The sequence below is a fragment of the Petaurus breviceps genome, unplaced genomic scaffold (genome assembly GCF_028583685.1).
Source record: "Petaurus breviceps papuanus isolate PSGF00001 unplaced genomic scaffold, PetGlider_PUasm1.0 90762, whole genome shotgun sequence".
Lineage (NCBI taxonomy): Eukaryota > Metazoa > Chordata > Mammalia > Diprotodontia > Petauridae > Petaurus > Petaurus breviceps.
This window is the reverse complement of record NW_027187339.1, coordinates 7,296,758-7,316,451: the sequence shown is the minus strand read 5'-3', so window position 1 is coordinate 7,316,451 and position 19,694 is coordinate 7,296,758. Positions and strand designations below refer to the sequence as shown.

Sequence of the window (19,694 nt, the reverse complement as noted above, 5' to 3'; positions counted from 1 at the left end):
TCTCTCTCTCTCTCTGTCTCTCTCTCTCTCTCTCTGTCTCTCTCTCTCTCTCCTCTTCCCTCCCCTCCCCTTTCTCTGTCTCTGTCTCTCCCCTAGAAAAAGACATTCAGGTTCAACCATGAACACTAAATCTATCTGTCAGGGTAACATTAGGTGGCATTAACAGGAGGGAAGCAGCTTGTGCTAAGGGAAAGAAGGCTAGATTTAGATCCAAAGCCCTAGGATTCAAATCCCAGTTTTGTTATTTACTACCTATGTACCATTGGGCAAGTCAGGAAATCTCTCTAGCTCTCCGCTTCCTCATCTACAGAATGTGGGTGATGGGAGCCAAGGGATTATTTTAGATCAGATGTCCTAAGCCTAGGTCATGGGCCCCCAACATTCGTGGATAGATTTTGGCGATCTGTGAAGGTGGATGGAGAAAAAAATTCATCTTTATTTTTATTAACCTCTAATTGAAATACAGTGTTTCCTTCAATTAAATATATAGGCAACAAACCACAGTAGTATTAGCAGTACTTGTGGCTTTGTCATGAGTAGAAGAAATCAAAGACTTTTCATATTGTGTTCATATCAGTTGCCGCAGATATCACAAAATACCATTCACATTCATTACTACTTGGAAATTACTGTAGTTATTAGAATTACTGCTATATAGGTTACTGTATCACACGATTTTTTTTGGGGGGGGTAATCGGGGTTAAGTAACTTGCCCAGGGTTGCACAGCTTATGTCAAGTGTCTGAGGTCAAATTTGAACTCAGGTCCTCCTGATTCCAGGGCCAATGCTCTATCTACTCTGCCACCTAGCTGTTCCAATAACATGATTTTAAAAATAGATTTTAATGACCATTTCAATATGACAGAATTCCTTTGTAATCCTATGCATTTATTTTGTACATTAAAAACACTACACTAAAAAGGGGTTCCTAGGGGGGTCCACGATCCTGGGAAGGTTAAGAAACCTTGGTTAGATGAATCCTAGGGTTCCTTCTAATCCTAACATTCTGTGATCTTGTGAAGTACAGTGTCTGCAACAAGGAAGAGACGTGTCTGGTCATACTCTGCCCTACAGTTGGGACAAAGCACATTGTGTGTCTCAGGCAAAGGGAAAAAACTGCTCCTCCTATTCTCTCTAAAGACAGACAAAGAGATACCCCATGACATCGTGTGTGAACAGAAATCTGGAACCTTCATAGTAATACTTTTGACTTGACTAACCATAACAAATCTACAAGAACTACAGAGTAGAAATTACACATATGTATATCCAAAAAGTAATCATTCAAATCTGTATACAATCCCAGCTCTGAGGTCTCATCAGGGCATGGAGGTAACCCTGGATCCTTAAATATACTATCAGCAAATCAGGAACTCTGAGATGGGAGAGTGCCCTAGAAAGGTTCAAGCACCATCCTAGCCCCTGATGGCTGTGCTGCACAAGGTTCAGCCTAGCCAGTACAGAGGCAGGTGGGTTATCGGGTGATGTTCATCACTGGGTGATGTTCATCACTAGGTGATGAAAACAGGTCTGAATATGGAAATAGCTGTCAATCTCCTTCCTCTTTTGCAGAGGGCAGTGATAAAGTGGAAAACAAGAGGGCAGAGAAACAAATTTTATGGTTGGCACTTCTAAATGAGGGATCTTTGTACCATGACCAATGAATTGATTTACTATTCAAGGAACTGAACCACATCTAAGAAGATTAAATTTAATAGGCATAAATGTAAAGTTGAACATTTGGGGTGATAAAAATCAACAGCTTGTATTTTTAAAAAATGTAGGTGTTTTGGTGGCCTGAAAGCTTGATAAGAATGTGATATCAGCGTGACATATCTCTCAGTAAAAGCTTAGGCTGCAGGAAGGGAAGGATGGCATACAGAATCTGCCCTAGACAAACCACACCTCTAACAATTCGAGGTATGATATTTTAAGAAGGATATTAACAATTTGGAATGTGCCAGGAGATAGTGACCAAAGGGAGGAAAGAGAGAATAAGCATTTATACAATGCAAACTACGTGCCAGGTACTGCACTAATCGCTTTACAAATATTATTTCATTCGATCTTCACAACAACCCTGGGAGACAGATGCCATTATTTATTCCCATTTTACAGTTGAGGAAACTGAGATAAGCAAAGGATACTGAAGAAGTAACAAAGCATGCCTGGAATCTACTCTGCCAAAGGGCCTCTTCAGTCTGATCCAAAGTCAGGGAAGGGGAGAGGAGAAGAGAAAGAAGAAGGGAGGGGGAGAGACGAAGGGTGGGAGAGGGAGGGAGGGAGAGGGAGAGAGAGAGAGAGACACTTAGTAATCCAACCCAGAAGAACCAAGTAAAGATGCATTTTGCCCACATTACGACATGCATCTGGGTGGGCAGCCCATTGAGTGGGTCTGGTCTGTCTTGGAAAGGCACAGTAGAAGGGCAAACAGCAGAGTATAAAAAGTAGTAAGATGTACCCTGATCACATGTGGGTAAGTGGTCAATGAAGTCAATGATGCCACAAGGCACCTTGACTCAAAAGCCCACTGCTTTTAACACCAACGTTTTCCCAGTGATGCTATATAGCCATGAGTCATGGAAAACCACATCTTTGTAGAACAAAAATTCCAGGTGCCCTAAAGGTCAGTGCAAAGACTCATGGTGTGAGTGAGTCAGCTAGAACATATGACCAGTGAGGATCTGTAGGTAAGAAATGGTATAGGAGACATCATCAAGGGCACATCTAAATAGAAAAGGAAGTCAGTTGTCAGAGAGAGAGGGGGGGAGGGAGGGGGAGAAAGGGGGAGGGATAGCAAGAGAAGGAGAGAGAGAGTGAGGGAGGGAGAGGGAGGGGGAGAGAGAGAGAGAGAGGGAGAGAGAGAGAAAGAGAGAGAGAGAGAGAGAGGGAGAGAGAGAGAGAGACAGAGAGAGAGAGAGAGAGAGAGAGAGAGAGAGAGAGAGAGAGAGAGAGAGAGAGCAGAAGACAGAGATGGCTCAAGTGTTCAGAGGGTCATAAATATAAAACTGGAACCTCAGAAGCCACTGAACCCAACCCCTTCATTTTATAGAAGAGGTGACCAAGACCCAAAGAGGGTCAGTGACTTGGCTGCCCTGGACTCTGTTAAACACTAGAAGAGCTAGAATGAAGATGTCTAGCACATTGGGTGGCTCCTCTAAGGAGGACTGATGGAAGATGGTGGCCTCAGGTCACACCGTACTGAGGTATTCAGAGATGGATTCTAAATCCATCTGCATCAGTCCGCCCTCCACTATTGCAGATCCCAGCCCATCTGGGCCCCTTCATTCATCCTGTGTATTTTTGTCCATCATTTCCCAAGTCACCTTGCTTTTTATAAAGGTTTCTTGGGCATTCACTTGCTTGTTGAACAACTTATAAGTGCACTAGGACAAATGGAGTGACCAATCCACTGGCCAGAACGATCTTCAATATCTGATTCTCCTGTCCTAGATCCTCAAAGGCCAGTCTGTCCTCATTATCACTGTGGAATAGAGGTAGGAAGCCTAGACTCCTCAGTCACTAACTAGTCATGTTATCATTAGAAAACTGCTTTACTTTCCCAGGCCTCAGTTTCCCCATCGGGCCAAGTAGGGTAAAAACACTTGCCCTGCCTCCAACAAGGGGCATCCTAAGGATTTGATGTGATGCTATGTGCAAGTGTTTTGGAAAGTCAGAAGTGTTTTCACAGTTTAAAGTGGTGTTATTGTTTCCTGAGCTCCCACTGTGACTGGGCTGGAGATAAAATGAATAACAGGAAAATAGCTATATAGAACAATGTTAGCAAGATGCTCAGGGTTTTACTCCTCTCAGAGCAAAAGGCTCTTCTGTGAAAGCCAAGTAGACATCTCAGGAGGCAGCAATGCCAGGGGAGTTGAGAATTCAAAAGTCTTTTGGTTGTTTCTAATTCAGTCAACATTCTAAAAACTGGAGAAGGCTTGTTCCCTAAGGAGATTTTATCCAGAGGTGGGAAGGAGAGGGCTGGATGCTGGTGAGCTATGGTTAGGATTTATGACCCGGCTGGATTGCAGATTTACTATGGGATGTGTTGGGTACCTTTTCTTCCTCTTTGTGCCTTTGGCAGAGGAAGAAAGTAAAGGCTATTAGCCAAGGGTGCCACAGAAAGGAAGAGGGCTGACAAAGGCTGCCCATCCATATTATGGGAATTGTGACCAATTCTTTCTTTTCCTCACCATAATAAAGACACAGACTGGACTGCATCCCAGGCAAATCCTCAACTACTTTAGGAAACTCCCAGTGAGGAAGCTTCCTCTGGTCACATGATGGGTATGTGTCTGGGGTAAGACTTGAACCCAGATCTTTCTGGCATGGAATCCTGCTCTTTCTCCTCTATGCCCCTCTCCCTCTCCACTTGCAATGGAGAGGAAGGGAATGTAGTTTCTGGCTAGATGGCACATTCATTTCTTCCAGCAAGACGATATGTTAAAGGAAGCCACATTTACCTCCTACCCAATCCAAAGTATCTTCTCCCCATTTCTATCCACCACATACCATGAAAGTCAACTTCCTGAGGTATTACCTCTGATCAAAACCCTTCAGTTGCTCCCTGGTCCAGCCTACCAAATCCATGATAAATTCCTGAGGTCCTGCCATTAAAGGTCTCAGCGATTTGGCTTCAAGTGACCTTCCTTTTGGGTGTCTTGTCCCCTGTTCCCACCTCCCAGCCTCTGCTTAGATCATCATCCATTCCTGGAAAGGGCTTTCTTTCCTGCCTCCTCCTTCTCTCCAGACTTCTGGAGTCTTTTAAAGGTCCTCTCTTCCTGTCAAAGCACAATTCCAGTGCTAACCCCTCCACAAAGCCTTTCTTACCTCTCACTCTGCCATGTGAAAGTGTCCTCCCTCCAAGAATCATCCATACTGTTTTATTCAAGGCTCCCCCTTTTCAGTTATCTAGCTCTATTTGGCATTTTAGTTCTTTGTTTAAACATCCTTTCTCTCTACTAACCTATAAGTTCCTTGTGAGCCAGGTCCATGGTCCTACAGACCCTGAAACCCCCAGGACCCCACATGCAGAAGATTTTTAATACACAGCTGCTAAAATTACATGACCTGGAATGAACTTGGCAGCCCTAGAGGGGGACTGTCACAATCCTTCTGGAGAGGCTCCTTATCTCCGTCTCTATTACTCATCACTTTCCTCCCTCACAATAATTCTTCAGAGGAGGAGGTAACAACCAACCAACCAACCAACCAACCCGCCAACCCAAGACGAGCAGGGGAATGAAAGGACGGGAGAAAGCAATTACCCAAATTGGAAATCAGTCCAGACCCCCAGATTCACACCCACTAAATATAGAAAACAGATGCTCATCACACACAACGCTTCTTAGGTACAACAAAGTAAAGATGGGAACAATAAGCAGTTTGAAATTAAGGGCAATTACGGCGGGTTACTGTTATTTTATGAATATATCAAGACACTAACATGACAGCCTGGCTATGAAAACAAAAACATCTGAAAATCTACTTTAGGTATTTTGATTTGCTGCCACGGAAATAAAGGTGGAATTTTAATTTGTAAAAACTCATGTGTTTCTGAGAGGGGGAGAACCCCATGTGCACCTGCCCCCTCCTTTTTTTCCCTAGCCCCCTCCCCCTTTCCTTTGAAACATGTCATGCTCCCAACAGCTAGAGGCTCATTTGCCATGTTTAACTGCTGCTGAAATGGAAAGTCATGCAAATAAGGTAATTCTGGGGAGCAAACTGCTTAACTATGCTAAACGAGTGATTACATTGATTTAGCAATGCCAGGCCAAATCACCAGGGCTGGTGGAGGGCTGCCTAGGCCCCTCACCCCCCATGGAATCCACTCTACGACTCCCTCCTGTCCTTAATCAAGCTGTGAGAGAGTGGGGGCCCCCAAACCAATAGAGTACCAGCTAGCTGGCTGGGTTCTGAAGAAAGCAGAAATTATTGCAGCAGCCAGGTACTGAGGCTCTGGTCTGGTAAACTGGCAGTCCATGGATGGCATACTATACATCCTTTCAAAGCCTGAGAAAACTCTGCTCTCTCCAGAAGCCTTTTCTGATTGTGCCAGTTCCCCGTGAGACCTCCCCTAATCTCCCATAGCACTTCAGCACAGGAAGAGCTGGATTTATAATCAGGAAGACCGCAGACACTTTCAAGCTGTAGGACTTTGAGCAAAGTCACCTTGAAGCCTCTATTTCTTCCTATAATGGCTCCTACTTCTCAGGGTTGTTGTGAGAATCAAATGAAATAATCTACGAAAAACATTTTGCAAACCTAATTAAGTGCTAATTAAATGTTAACTATTATGGAAGAGCAGAGTTGGAAAGGAAGACAGAAGGTCATCCTGTTCAACCCAACCTAAAGCATGAATCCTTTCCCCAGTAACATTGAGCACCTTGTTATGGGAATGGTAATTTAAGATCTTCCCTGCCTCTAGGCCCTTTGATAAGCTTAAGTGCACCTGGAGCCTGTGGGGGGAGGCTTGTTTTTCAGAAGATACTTTGTGATTGGGCAGTGGGTCAAGAGGGTTGTGACATTCTCTGAGCCAGGAGAAGGCTATATACTATATATAAGAAGACTGGAGATTACAGGGATGCCTCCATGGAAGGTAGCATTTGACCTGGGAGGCTTTGTTTTGGGGCTCACTTTGAGAAGTGTGGTGTGATTTGACCTGATGAGACTCTGGGCGGCTGTTGAGGCCCCCCCCTACCCTTTGAAAACCCAGATGTTGGTGCTTCCCTCTCTGGTAACTGACTAGGTATGGATGTAATGGTCAGGCAGCTGGAAGCCTGTCTTCTGAATCGTGTCTGTATTTGTTGTCTACTTGTAACCTCTATATTCCCTGAAGTTCGGGGTGCTGACTTTTTCCCCTGAACTGGGTAAATGACTATATTTGATTGATTAAAGCAAGATTGTTAACCCATTTTGAGTTGCTTTCCTTTAGAAAAGCAGATCTAAGAACCTGTGTTGGCAGCCACCCTGGGGATGCTGGGGTGCTTGCTGTTACATACTTCTACCAATAAGGAGGCATCTAGGTGGTACAATGAAGAGCAAGTCAGGAGGACCTCAGTTCAAATCTGGCCTCATGAGTTGTGTGATCCTGGGCAAATCACTTAACTCCCCTCTGCCTCAGTTTCCTCATCTGTAAAATGAGCCAGATAAGGAAATGGCAAACCACTCTAGTCCTTTTGCCAAGAAAACTCCAAATAGGGTCAGGAAGAGTCAGATACAGCCCCAATGACTAAATAGTAACATGGAATGTCTTCCAAGTTTTCATTTGTTCACGTCTAACTCATTTTTACAACCCTTCTTTCTGGCATCACTGGAAGTTACAGGCCTCCACACACACTAAGGTCCAGCCTGATAGGCTTCTTGCTGTTCCCTATATATGGACACTCGTATCTGCCTCCTCTGTATTTGCAGTGATGTGTCTTATTCCTGGAAAGCACTCCCCCTCCTTGCCCCCACTTCCCAGAATCATTAGCCTTCTTCTCCATTCAGGTCAAATGCTACCTTCCATGGAGGCATCTCTGTAATCTCCAGTCTTCTTGTACTTCTTTGTGTTGACCTCCACGTCTACACATGCCTCCTCCAAATAGTCTGCAAGCTCTCTGAATGCAAAAGCTATTTTTATTTTTGTCTTTGGTACATAGTAGGTGCTTAACAAATGTAGATTGATTAACCGACTGACCTTTTAAGACCCCAAGAGTTTAAGTCATTTTTTTCCAGGATCATAAAACTAACAAGTGCGAGGGCTGGGATTGGAAACCCAGCTTGCTGAGTTTGGACTGATTTCAAGCTCACATGCTTCTTGGAGACAAAGCGTGGCCCAATAGGAACCTCATTGGATTTGGAGTCAAAGGACCTGAGTTTGAATCTCAACACTCTGTGTGTGACCTTGGACAAGTCAGTTCACTTCTTTGGGCCTTCCTTTCTTTATCTGTGAAATAAAGGAATTGAATCAGTTTTCTAAAGTCCTTTTAAACTCTCATTTTTATGACTGTATGAAACATCCCTGGGTGAGCTCAGTTTCCCTTCTGAAGGCTTGGACTTACAAGTAAGACGAACAGGCAGCTGTCTTCCTAATATGCTTTCAGGTCTCGGAGGGCCTCCTCTCCCCAACAGTATCCCTCCCTTACCTGCTCACTGATATCTGAAATGCCACACAGGAGTTTCATCCCTTTCGCTTAAGGCCTTTGAGCTAGTAAAAGGCAGAACCTGCTGGGAGGTTGTGACAGAGTGACCCTTTTCTTATAGAAGGTGGAAACTGTCTGTTATAACTGTATGTTTAAAGTAGTTTTGATGCTATAAAACTATAATGATAGGATTCAGGAAAAGTCATTTCCTTGGGAGGGCACCTGAGTGATGAACCATCAAAGAGAACCCCTGGGGAAGCAAGTAAAGCTGCTAACTACAGTCCAAAGACCTGAGCAGTCATTGGGTTGAGACAATGTCAATCATTTCTACTATGCTAATGGAATGACCCAAGACCTAGAAACCTCTTTCAGAGAGGAAGTAGGAACTTAGTGGGGGCATCTGGCAAGGGCCCAGGGCTTAGAAAGAGGAAGAAAAGGTCATTTGTTCTTAGCCCTAAGAAAAGTTAACTCCAGGGAAGATGACTAACTCTTCCCTTGGGACCTTTACAGATTACATCTAGATGACTTGGCCTTGACCAAGAGAGAAAGGAAATGAATTTCACCAAAGGGTAGTATTAGTCTTAGCCACTGGCTAATGAATAGACTTTAGGCAACCAAACCAGCCAGAAAGAAATGGGCAGGAGGAGGAATTCCAAGTTAATGTCTCCAGGAGGGGCTAAGGAGATGACTACCAAATCGCTGCAAAAAGACTGAAGTCCTAGGGGAGAAATCTTTGAAGGTCAGACAGGAAGGTCCAGTTGAAAGAAGGCTGGACTTGGAGTCAGGAGACTTTGTTTTTTTTTTTTTTTATCCCAGTTCTTAGACTTCCTTTGACTACAAGCTAGTCACAATCTCTCTGACCTTCAATTTTCTCATCTGTAAAATGGGAATAATTATAGTCACAATACCTACCATGAAGGACTACTTAGGAAAGCTTTAAAGTACAATAGAAATTTAAATTTTGATCACAGTGGATAGATCTGTTGGCCTTGGTCAGAAGGCTACAGGCTATCTGATGCTGGGCAAACACTTTTACCTCTTGGGGCCCTCTATAAGATTATAAATTTGCAGAGAAAGTGTGGTTCTGAATTGATAAAAGACGTTCATCATGGAAAATTCCCTACACAGAAAAAAAGAAATCACAGGTTCAATAAGAAAATGAATAAGTACCTTGTGAGTGTGTCCATAAAATGTGGGATCCAAGGTTATCTGAGGCTAACCTGTAGGTACTTTACGATAAGAACTCTGTGCTCATCAGTTCTGGTGCTGCCCACATTGTTTCTGGCTTTGAAGGTGAATGGAGGAGGCAGACACAATGATGAAATCACAAATATTTCAAAATCACAAAGTAAGTAGTTACTTAAATCACAGCCATGTTTTGGTTGAATTAAAAAGAAAGGGAGTTTGTCCTGTCTGGTCAACAGACTCCAGCATATCGCTCTGCACATGTTGGGGCCTCAGGAAGATGCACTAAACTGATTTGAATTCTTCACTTCTGCCCTATTTGCTCTGAGGATTGAGAGTCGGTAGAGTGGGGCCTGACCCTGACTACAGACTGCTGCTCACCTGACCCTTTCAATAAGCCCCCCTCTATGGGAAGGGAGAAAGTACTCAGAGGAAACCATCAGTCTCCAGTCCAGCCTTGAACAACAGAAACAGACACAGAAGGACTACCCTGGAATCAGGCTTTTCTCTTTAATTTCCTACCTGTCCCTCATATTTCCAAAATGGAGCTTTTTACAGACTCTCAAAGCAGCAAATCTGAGCGAGATAGAACCATAGATTTCCAGGGCTTGGAGTAAGCATGCCCTGAGCTGCCTCACATTCCCCACTGGTGCCTGCCACAAAGCCTGGCACACTACAGGCTCAATAAATGTTGGAGGATTGATTAAAATTTAAATGCCCCTGGGCAAAGTCCTCTATCGGAATCTGGCATCTGTGTGAATGAGGTTCTCTGGTTTCTGCTGAAGACACTTTTTGGCTCTGTGACCCGGGGCAAGTCATGTAACTTCTAAGATGCAGACTCAGTTTCCTTCTCTGTAAAATGGAAATAATTATACCTGTAGTAATTGTCTCACAGGGTTGCTGAGAAGTTTAGTGGAGATAAAGTGTATAAAATATATTAAAATGTCAACTGTTGTTGTTATGTTCTTTTCTTCTTGGCAAACCAGCAGATTTTGTGGAAAAGATCAGAACATGGGGTATAGCAGGGTAGCCCTTAAAATGTGGGGAGGAAAGAGATATATATGTGGGGCTAGGAGGAGAGGACCAAAGAGAGTCTTTCCCAATTTTAAAATTCTAAACAGAGGCTGTCCTGTGGAGAACAAACCTCTCCATCTTTAAGGTAAAAATGCTGAAGAGGCGTTAGGGAATTGGGGCTCCTGCAGCAGAGAATGTCAGATGATCCAATCCAACCCTATGCCTTCTGTGGGACAGCAGTTAGTACTAAATCCTGCTTCAGACACTTCCTAGTTGTGTGACCCTGGGCAAATCATGTAATCTCTCTGGGCCTCAGTTTCCTCATCTGTAAAATGAGGGGACTGGACTCCATGGCCTTTAGGTCCTTCCAAGCTTGAAATCTAAGATCCTCTGATTCTTGGACACAGCTAAGTGACAACATAGTGCACAGAGCACTGGGTCTGGAGTCAGAAAGACTCCTCTTCATGAGTTCAAATTCAGCCTCAGACACTTACTAGCTGTGTGACCCTGGGCAAATCACTTCCATTCCTCATCTATAAAATGGGCTAGAGAAGGAAATGGCAGTATCTTTGCCAAGAAAACCCAAAATGGGATCACAAAGAGTGGGATGTGATTGAAAACAACAACATGACTCAGTCTACTCTATAGATTTGCTTTTCTACAGAATACCACCTTAGGGGCCAGGGGGTAGGTGGGAAGCATGAGAAGGTGGGAGGTTTCTCAGGATCATCTCAGATAAGTGAAAGACCCAGGACTGGATTTAAACCCAGCCTCTTTGACTTCAAAGCCCAAAGCTTTTCCAGTGTGGCCTACCATCTCCTAGAACTTACATACCTTTTCATCAACCTCAGAACCTGATGAAAATCCAATCTTTTCTTTTCCAAGTACCCCTAGGCAGGCTATCTACCTCCTCTGGGGGTGCTCCTAAAACAGCAAAGCTGAATGTAGGGGGGGTCAAAAAGAAGCTTCAGTTCTGGTCATCAAAAAATATATAAACCAAACCAGACAGGCGGGTGGCCATGCAAACTGACTTGTCACTGGTGTGGAAGCAGGGTTCCTGGGACCTGTCCTGCCTCTTGGGGGCTGGTGGTGGGCACTGAGGGCAGGGAAGAAGGAGGCTATTTCAGAGGAAGGCAGCTCAGGGAGCCCCCTCTCCCAGCCAACAAAGAGAAGCTTCTGGTTGATCTGCCACAAGGAGAGGCATAATAGGTGTTTAGGGAAGCTGTTCTGGGTTTCGTTCAATCTGTGAAGAGTCTTTGTCAATTTCCTGTTCCCCAGACCCTGAGCAAGCATCTGAAAATGCCTTTGCTTGATGATAATCAGAGGACACACATCCTTCATTCCCACTAAGAAGCCTCAATTCCACAGGGTATAAACCTTAGAGAGAGCTTTGCATACCAAGTCCCAACCCAGGCCCAGGCTTCACTGTGGTGTACTCACTGGGTGCCTGCAGGCCCCTGCTCTCCAAGGGACAAACGGCCAGCTGGATGGGCTTGGGGCAGGGTTTGAGGGTGTGTGTGTGTGTGTGTGTGTGTGTGTGTGTGAGAGAGAGAGAGAGAGAGAGAGAGAGAGAGAGAGAGAGAGAGAGAGAACGAGTATATGAATGGGGAGGGAGGGAAGATGACAAACCTCCCTCTGGGCTTTCTGTGTTCTTTTTCTTCCTTATAAGTTTAGCTCAAAATCTGCATCCTCCAGGAAGTCTGCTCTGATTTCCAATCCCCCCCCCCCCCCCTTATGATTATAGCTTTATTTGGAGTGTTGCTGCAGAGTCAATTTGTAATTTGGTCAACTTTCATTTGTTTTACTAATTTTTACATCTTCAACCATCTTGCCTGGGTGTGTGTATTTGTGTCCAAAATAGCCTATCTGCCCCAAATAGAAGCCAAAAGGACAAAAAGGTCCTAAGGGTTCTAAAAGTCAAATGGAGGCATTTATATAGGGCAGGGATCCTCAATCTGTTTTGTGTCATGGACCTTCCCCTTTTCTGGTAGCCTGGAGAAGCCATGGACCCCTTCTCTGCATAAAGGTGTATCAAATAAAATGCATAAAGCACATAGAATCACAAAGGAAATGTACTATTTTGAAATTACCAGTACATATATGTGCATTTCAATCTAAGTATTTAAAATTATATTTGTATGTATGTATCTGTGCACATATATAAATGTGTAGCCATATAAAAGCATACCCAAGTATATGTATATACACACATGTACCCACATGTGTATGTGTGTATATACATGTGTGTGCATGTATACACACAACTTCACAAACCCCAAGTTAAGAAACCCTAGTACACAGGGAGTATGTGTATGCATGTGTGTGTGTGTGTGTGTGTGTGTGTGTATTCCTTGCAGCCTTTTATGACTACTGTAACCCATCCTTACCTTTCCTCCTCTGAAATTTTCCATTGTGTCTGCTTTGGACCACACAGTCTGGCATTTGACTGTCTATTGGTGTGTATTCTAACTGTCTTAATTAAATGTGTGCATCTAGTCTCCCCAAGCTGAGGGAAAGTTTCTTGAGCTGCTTTTCCTAATTCTTCTAATTCTCAAGGGGAAGCTAGATGTCCCTTTGTTAAGCAAGGCACAGGGAGACCGGATGGTCCCTGAGTCCTTCCCCGGCCTGAGATTCTGCAGCTGGGTACAAAGATAAATTCAGGGCATGTGTTTTATCAAAACTTTGAATCCTCTCTAGCACTTGATATAAGAGTTAGCATACAGTATAGTTCACAGATAACAGTGTAACTGCAGACATTTTTATAGCACTTTAAAATGCTATAAATGAGTCTTATGGACTCTTATGGAGATTAAGCAGTTTTTCTAAGGTCAACAATGCCAGTATATGTCAGAGTTGGGATGCACACCCAGGTTTCTCCTGCTTCCAATGCTGTCCCCCTTTACCACAATCAATGTTATATAACTATTCCACTGAGTGAGGGACTATCTCTTTGGGGGTGATTACTGTGGGTGTGCTGCAGAAGAACCCTCCAGAGTCAGACATCCATCTATATGTAGCATGTGGCTGGTTTATTGTATGCTGTCCCACTCTGAGGCATGTCTAAATGCTGCTGGTAGAACCAGAGAAACTTGGCACAGAAGATGAAAGATATTCTGTGACTATCACACGTTCTCCTTCATAGTCAAGGATAATGTGCTATGGTGATAGGCTTATCCAGGCATCTCTCCCTCCACAATGTCCTATAATTACCTTGTCTGAGATGCCTAATGGGGAGTGGTGAGGGCAAGGGAAGAGCTCTGCTGACCCGATAGATGGGGTATAACCTCTGAAGTAAATAAATTCAGTGACAGACAAACTACCAATAGGAAAAGTTTGACAAACGTTTGCATAAAAATAGATATCTGGGAATTTTAGTGGGACCACAAGTTCAAAGGTGGTGACTTGGCAGTCAAAAAAAAAAAAGCTAATGCAATCAGAGGCTGCATTAATACATGGATGGGGTACAAACCATAGGGATGACGGTCCTCTTGCATATTGCTCTCTATGGGAAGACTACCTCTGGGATACTATGTTCAATTTCAGGAAGGACTTTGACAAGCTGGAACATGTGTAGAAGAGAATGGTCAGAGGACTGGGGTCCTGCCATGTGAATGAGGATTGAAGGAAGTCTGGAATGTTCAGCCTGGAGATGTTGGGACCTTGTTGGAAGTGTCTGGGTGGGGTGGCCTAGAATTCCTTGAATGGAAGAAAGCTCCTTTAACCTCTTGGGGAGGATCTACATTATCCCAGAAGAATTATAAATGGGCTTCAATTTACATTGATTGATGCCTTCTTAAAAATCTCTTCATAGAGCAAATTTTGTTGAACCAAATTCCACTTTAAATGTTCCAAAAGAACCTATTATTAATGGAATCCTGTATTGATGTCATTGGTCAAGAGAAAATAATACCTGGCAGCACTGCCCCCATAGCACTAGCTGGCATCTCGCTGACATCTAGGGATAGAATCCATACCCAACCATTCAATTCCTTCCCACTGAATAAGGAAACCTTTCTGCCACCCCAGGTCCCATACCGTGGAACCTGCCAGGTTTGTACCCTTTCAGGCCAATGTCTGTCCTTGATGCTGAACACCCCAGATAGGAAGATAGGAAGCTTTGGAGAGCCCTGTCCTTCCCCACCCACACACCCTACACACCCTAGGGCCTCTGCGGTTTTACTCAGTCCTCAAGGGAGAGAGCTCCTGGTCCACACCCTCTCTCCTCTGCTGCCACCTCCCACCCCCACCCCTGCTTCTCCAACTGCCTGCCAACATCGACTGGTACCTGCTTTATGCACTGCAGCCGGTCATTGGTTTGCTGTATATGCCGGTCCATAGAATTCATTCTGATTGTCTCCTCTTGCCTTCTACCTGAAAGCCATTCACGTTTTCCAGCCTGTGGGAAGAAGAGAAAGAGAGGAGATCATCACTCAGGGCTATTCCTCCCCAGATCTGACCCCTTTTATCACCTGCTATAGGATCCTTCCCTCCCCTTCCCAAAACAGGGAACACCCTAGGTTGGAAATCCCACAAACCCAACCCTTGGAACTCTGGTCCAGCAATGACTCCCTCATGTCACTTAGGGACACCTGAATAGGTATTGCAGACTCCAGTTAGAGTTTTTGCATAGGCTTTGACAAAGGCTCATTTGAAAAGTGGGACGGACACACACACACACACACACACACACACTCACTGTCTCTCTCTCTCTCTGTCTCTCTCTGTCTCTCTCTCTCTGTCTCTGTCTCTCTCTCTCTGTCTCTCTCTGTCTCTCTCTCTCTGCCTGGGCAGCTAAAGCAGCTAGAAGGTCCCTCTGGGGTAGGGGTGGAGTGGGAATGAATAGCATAATTCTTTCTGTGTTGTGCTGACATGCTGACATTGGTCCTTTGCCTATGTGTAAGGCACAATGTCGGACATTGGGGATGCAAACACAAAAATTCAATACTACGTACCCTCAAGGAGTTTACACTCTTTTGAAGAAGAAAACTTGCTTGGCAGAGAACAAAATGGATGCAAGGAGATTGGGAAGCAAGGGCATTAGCAGCGGCCAGTGGTGGCCGGCTCTATGGTTTATGGCTGAATCTTGAAGGAAGAAAGGGAATCGATCAGGTCAAGATGAGGGAAATGGAGAGGGGAGAAAGGTGAGAAGAGAGAGGAAGGCTGGAGAAGTGATGGTGGAGGGTCCTAGAACACCCCCAGCCTTAGGAGTTTAAATGGTATCCTAAAGGATATAGGAAGCTATTTATTTCCAGGGCTGGGTAGTGAGAAGATAAAAGCCTCAGGTTAGGAAGGATAATTGGGAAACATTAAGGCAGATGAATAAGGAGGGGTAAAGACTGGAGGCTTGGAAGAGTCAATTGGGAGGTGATAAGGGCCTGCATTTAAATGTATGTCTCCTTTCTCCCCAGCTAGACTAGAAGGCCCCAGAGAACCCTGCCTGTATGCTTTTTATTTCTTGGGTTTCCTCCCATACAGCCAAGAAAAAGGCTCCAAGCCCAGCAGGGACTCATTACCTAAGACTGAAAAGAGAGTTTGTGGGACTCAGGAGAGGGAGGGGGTTCGTGGGCACCTTCTTTGGGGGTCAGTTTACAGGCCTCAGGCCAGGGGGTAAGGCCAGAGGGGGGGTAAAGAGGGGAGGTAGGACATTCTCCCACCAAATCTGCCCTGAGGGAACACCCCCTTTTCTAATGCAAAGTCAAGTTTCCCTTCTCTCCTCCACTCCCCAGGGGTGTTCATGGCCCTGGGCACCAATTAAAGAGGACTTATTTACATATTCATGAGATTTAGAGGGCTCTAGTCTATCAGTTTTAAGGGGGAGGGTAACAGATGTATTGACCTGTCAAACAAAGCCTTCCTGTCCAAAAGGTCCCCAAACACTAAGGGTTAGAAAGCCTACTTCTTCCTTTAAATACAAGCTAACAGGGAGGGGGATTGGAGGGTGAGGGTACAAAGACAGCCAGGGGGAACAAATGCCTTAATCCTAGGCTCTTCTGTCCCCCAGGCCATGATTCCCATCTCCTACAGGAGAGAGAGGTTTCCGTCTAGACAAAAGACCCACTCCTTACTCTAAATAACCAGCAGAGGTCACTGTTTACAAACCCAGGCAGGCTTTCCACCTTACTCCTGTCCAAGCTGCACTGAACAGTCAGATCTTGTGGCTGGGAGAGGATGCTCCCATCTCAGACCCCCCACCACCACCCCCCTCACCAGGATACTTCAGAAAAATAGTGCAGACAAGTTCTGGCTCAGCCCCTAAGTATCTGACCACGGCCACTTAACCTCTCTCTGGGCCTCATTCATTCCTCCATCCATCAATGATTATTAATCATGTGTTAAATGAAAGGGCTGAACAAGATGATTTTAAGGTCTCTTCTTAGCTTTAAATTGTGGATGCAAAGAGGTGAATATGATTAGCCTCAGTCCCCCCCCCCAATCATTCATTCAACAAATATCTGAACAGAAACTATCCCATTCAAGACACAATAGGAGACACAAGATTCACTTCTCCTCGATTCAACTTAACAAACATTAGGACCTCATTATGTACAAGGTGCTGGTCTAGGTGACTGGGAAACTTACAAAAAAAAACCAAAACAAAACCCAACCTCACACACACACACAAAGAGTGCCTGTCCTTAAAAAGCTTACATTTTACTTGAGGAGATGAGAAAAGTGAACAGATATATGTAATGTCATGGGGTAGGGTGTGATGGGGACAAAAGAGAGATCTGTGGGTGTAATGGAAAGAGTGTTGAATGGGGCGTACATTTCCACATGAGTTGGAATCCCTGCTCTGCTCTTTACTTGCTTCATATATTATAGCAGCATAGATTTAGAATGGAAAGAGAGCACTGGAATGCATCTGTGGATTTTTTCTTTTTAATCTTTGGCTTTTACCCTACTTACATTTCCCAAGATATCTCCCCTTCCTCTCCCTTCCAGAGGGAAGAGGAAAATATATCATGTTTTTTCTTATAATAAAGAAAAAGAAACCATTCGACAAAACTAATCATCACATCCAAAGAGCCGGTTAGTCTCTGTAGGGTGTCTTACTCCTCGTTCCCCACCTTTCCAAAGATGGGAAGGGGCATTTTCTTATATCTTGTCTTTGGGGCCAAGCCTGGTCATCATAATCTCATGACAATTTCAATCATTTCATTATTTTTTCTGCTCTGTGCTTTTAACTGGGTATTCTGACTTCTTGATTCTTCTGACTTCACTTTGCATCAGTTCATATGTCTTCTGCTTCACCACATTCACTACTTTTTACAGCATACAACATTCTATCACATTCACAAACCGCAACTTGCATAGCTATTCCCCTTAGATGGATATCTACTTTATTTCTACTTCTTCATGAATAATAATGACAATACCTTGCATTTATGTAGCACTTTAAGAATTGCAAAGGATATTATCTCATAACAACTCTTTGAGGGGGGTGCTATTATTACCCCCATTTTACAGATGAGGAAATTTAGGCAGATAGAAGTTATGTTCAGGGTCAGCTACTAAGGGCCTGAGGCTGGATTGAACTCAGGTTTTCCTAATTTTCAGTCCAGATCTTCCTGACTCTTGGTCCAGCACTCTATCTTGCAGGCCACCTAATAGTGCTATCATAAATATTTTGGTTTATGGGGAAAGAGGAAGTTTTGGTTTGTCTGTTTTTTTTTTTTCTGTCAATAATTTTTCCTTGTCTAGCAGGGGAATCTCTGGGTCAAAGAGTCTGTCCATCATCATCACTTTCTTTGCATAATTCCCAATGCCTTTTCAGAATGGGTGGATTAATTCAAATTTCCCATAAGTTTTCACCAAGAGAGCCCCTCCTCCTCCAAATTTTCAACTACTCCCAATTTGTGCCATTTTTACCAATTTGTGGGTGTGACATAAATCTTTAGAGAGGTGTAATTTACATCTCTTATGATTAGTGATTTGGAGAATTCTTTCATATGGTTGTTAATAATTTGCAATTCTTCTTCTGAGAAATGTTCATCTCTTTTGACCACTAATTTACTGGAGAAAGGCTTTTGGTCTTATATATTTCTGTTAGTTGCTGATATATCCTTGATATCAGACCTTTATCAGAGATAGGTGATACAAAGATTTTTCCCAGGCAATGGCTTCCCTTCTTATCTTACTTTATTAATTGTCTTCCTGCAAAAGCTTTCCAATTTCATGTAACTGAAATAATTTATTCCATCTTTTTAAATTCATCTAGTTTTGGCTGCTCATTTAACACAGGAAGAAACCGTTATCCATAGGACTTGTAGATGATAGGGTGCAGAATCAGGATTTGAACCCAGGCCTAATTATAAATCCAAAGTACTTTTCTTTGCATGATGAGGCCTCCTGGGGCAAGTAACTTACCTTCTCCTTTTTCTCCTCTATAAAATGAGAAGAATGAATTGGGCTCTTTCCAAACCCCCATCCATCTCCAAGTCCTAACATTCAATGAGATGCAAACAAAATGCTCCTGAAAAATGTGTGTGTGTATGTGGGGGGGCATTTTTAGCACCTATCCAGCTTGAAAGAGATAAGACTTCAATGCACACAAAAGCTACCCTCAAAAGATTGAGCGTAAGATTCTCCCAGCCCTAACTCCCTCTGACTTGGCCCTTCCAGCCTCTTTCCCTCTCAGTCCTGTGCTGACTGGTGCCAAAGCCCCACTCCTTTGTACTCTGTTAGTTAAATTTTCCCATGTATCTACCACTAGGGTACACGTTCCTTGAGGATGGAGACTGTTACCTCTGTGTTCCTCACAGTACTTAATACAGTGCAGAATACAGAAAGGTACTTAACTATTGATTGGCTATTAACTATTTATTGGCTTAACTACTGATTATGATACCAGGGTGTCCAAATTTGGACAACCCAAGTTTGTAGGTGACAACAGATATGAATGCTGCATAGTGGGTAGAAATATCTGGGTTCAAATCCTGCTCAGACATTGATTGGCTATACAAGTCTGGGCAATTCAGTAAATCACTTTGTGCCTCAGTTTCCCCATATATAAAATGAGTAGGTTAGACTATAGCTTCCAAAATCCCTTCCAGCTTGAAATCTATGATTTGATGTCTCCACAGTGTATTTTAACCCCTTGCACAGGGTCTTAGCTTGTAAGCAACGTGCTGCTTGCTGCAGTGACTCAGTGTGAATGACAGAAGGAGAAATTTAGCTCCAATGGGGAGAGAACCTCCCAGCAGCAAATTTACAAATGGAACAGAGAGCCAAAGACAGATTTTCACCCCATAGATCTTTTAAAATACGAATCACAACTCATGAGGCCTTAGCCACAATGTTTCAAAAACAGAGGTGAACAAGTTGACTTGAGTTTCTCTGGTGGGAAAAATTGGGAAGCAGGTGACCTGG

The 19,694-nt window shown here is 43.8% G+C and overlaps 1 protein-coding gene across 13 annotated transcripts in view; it reads right to left on the bottom strand.

Moving 5' to 3' along the window:
- Nucleotides 1-19,694, bottom strand: part of ZMIZ1 (zinc finger MIZ-type containing 1) — a 445,041-nt gene that overhangs the window by 178,987 nt on the left and 246,360 nt on the right. For all 13 annotated transcript variants that reach the window (XM_069068340.1, XM_069068344.1, XM_069068335.1 and 10 more), the window contains one exon: nucleotides 14,611-14,721. In XM_069068340.1, coding sequence (XP_068924441.1) covers nucleotides 14,611-14,670 — 60 coding nt within the window. In that variant the 5' untranslated portion in view covers nucleotides 14,671-14,721. The remainder of the gene's footprint in view (nucleotides 1-14,610; nucleotides 14,722-19,694) is intronic.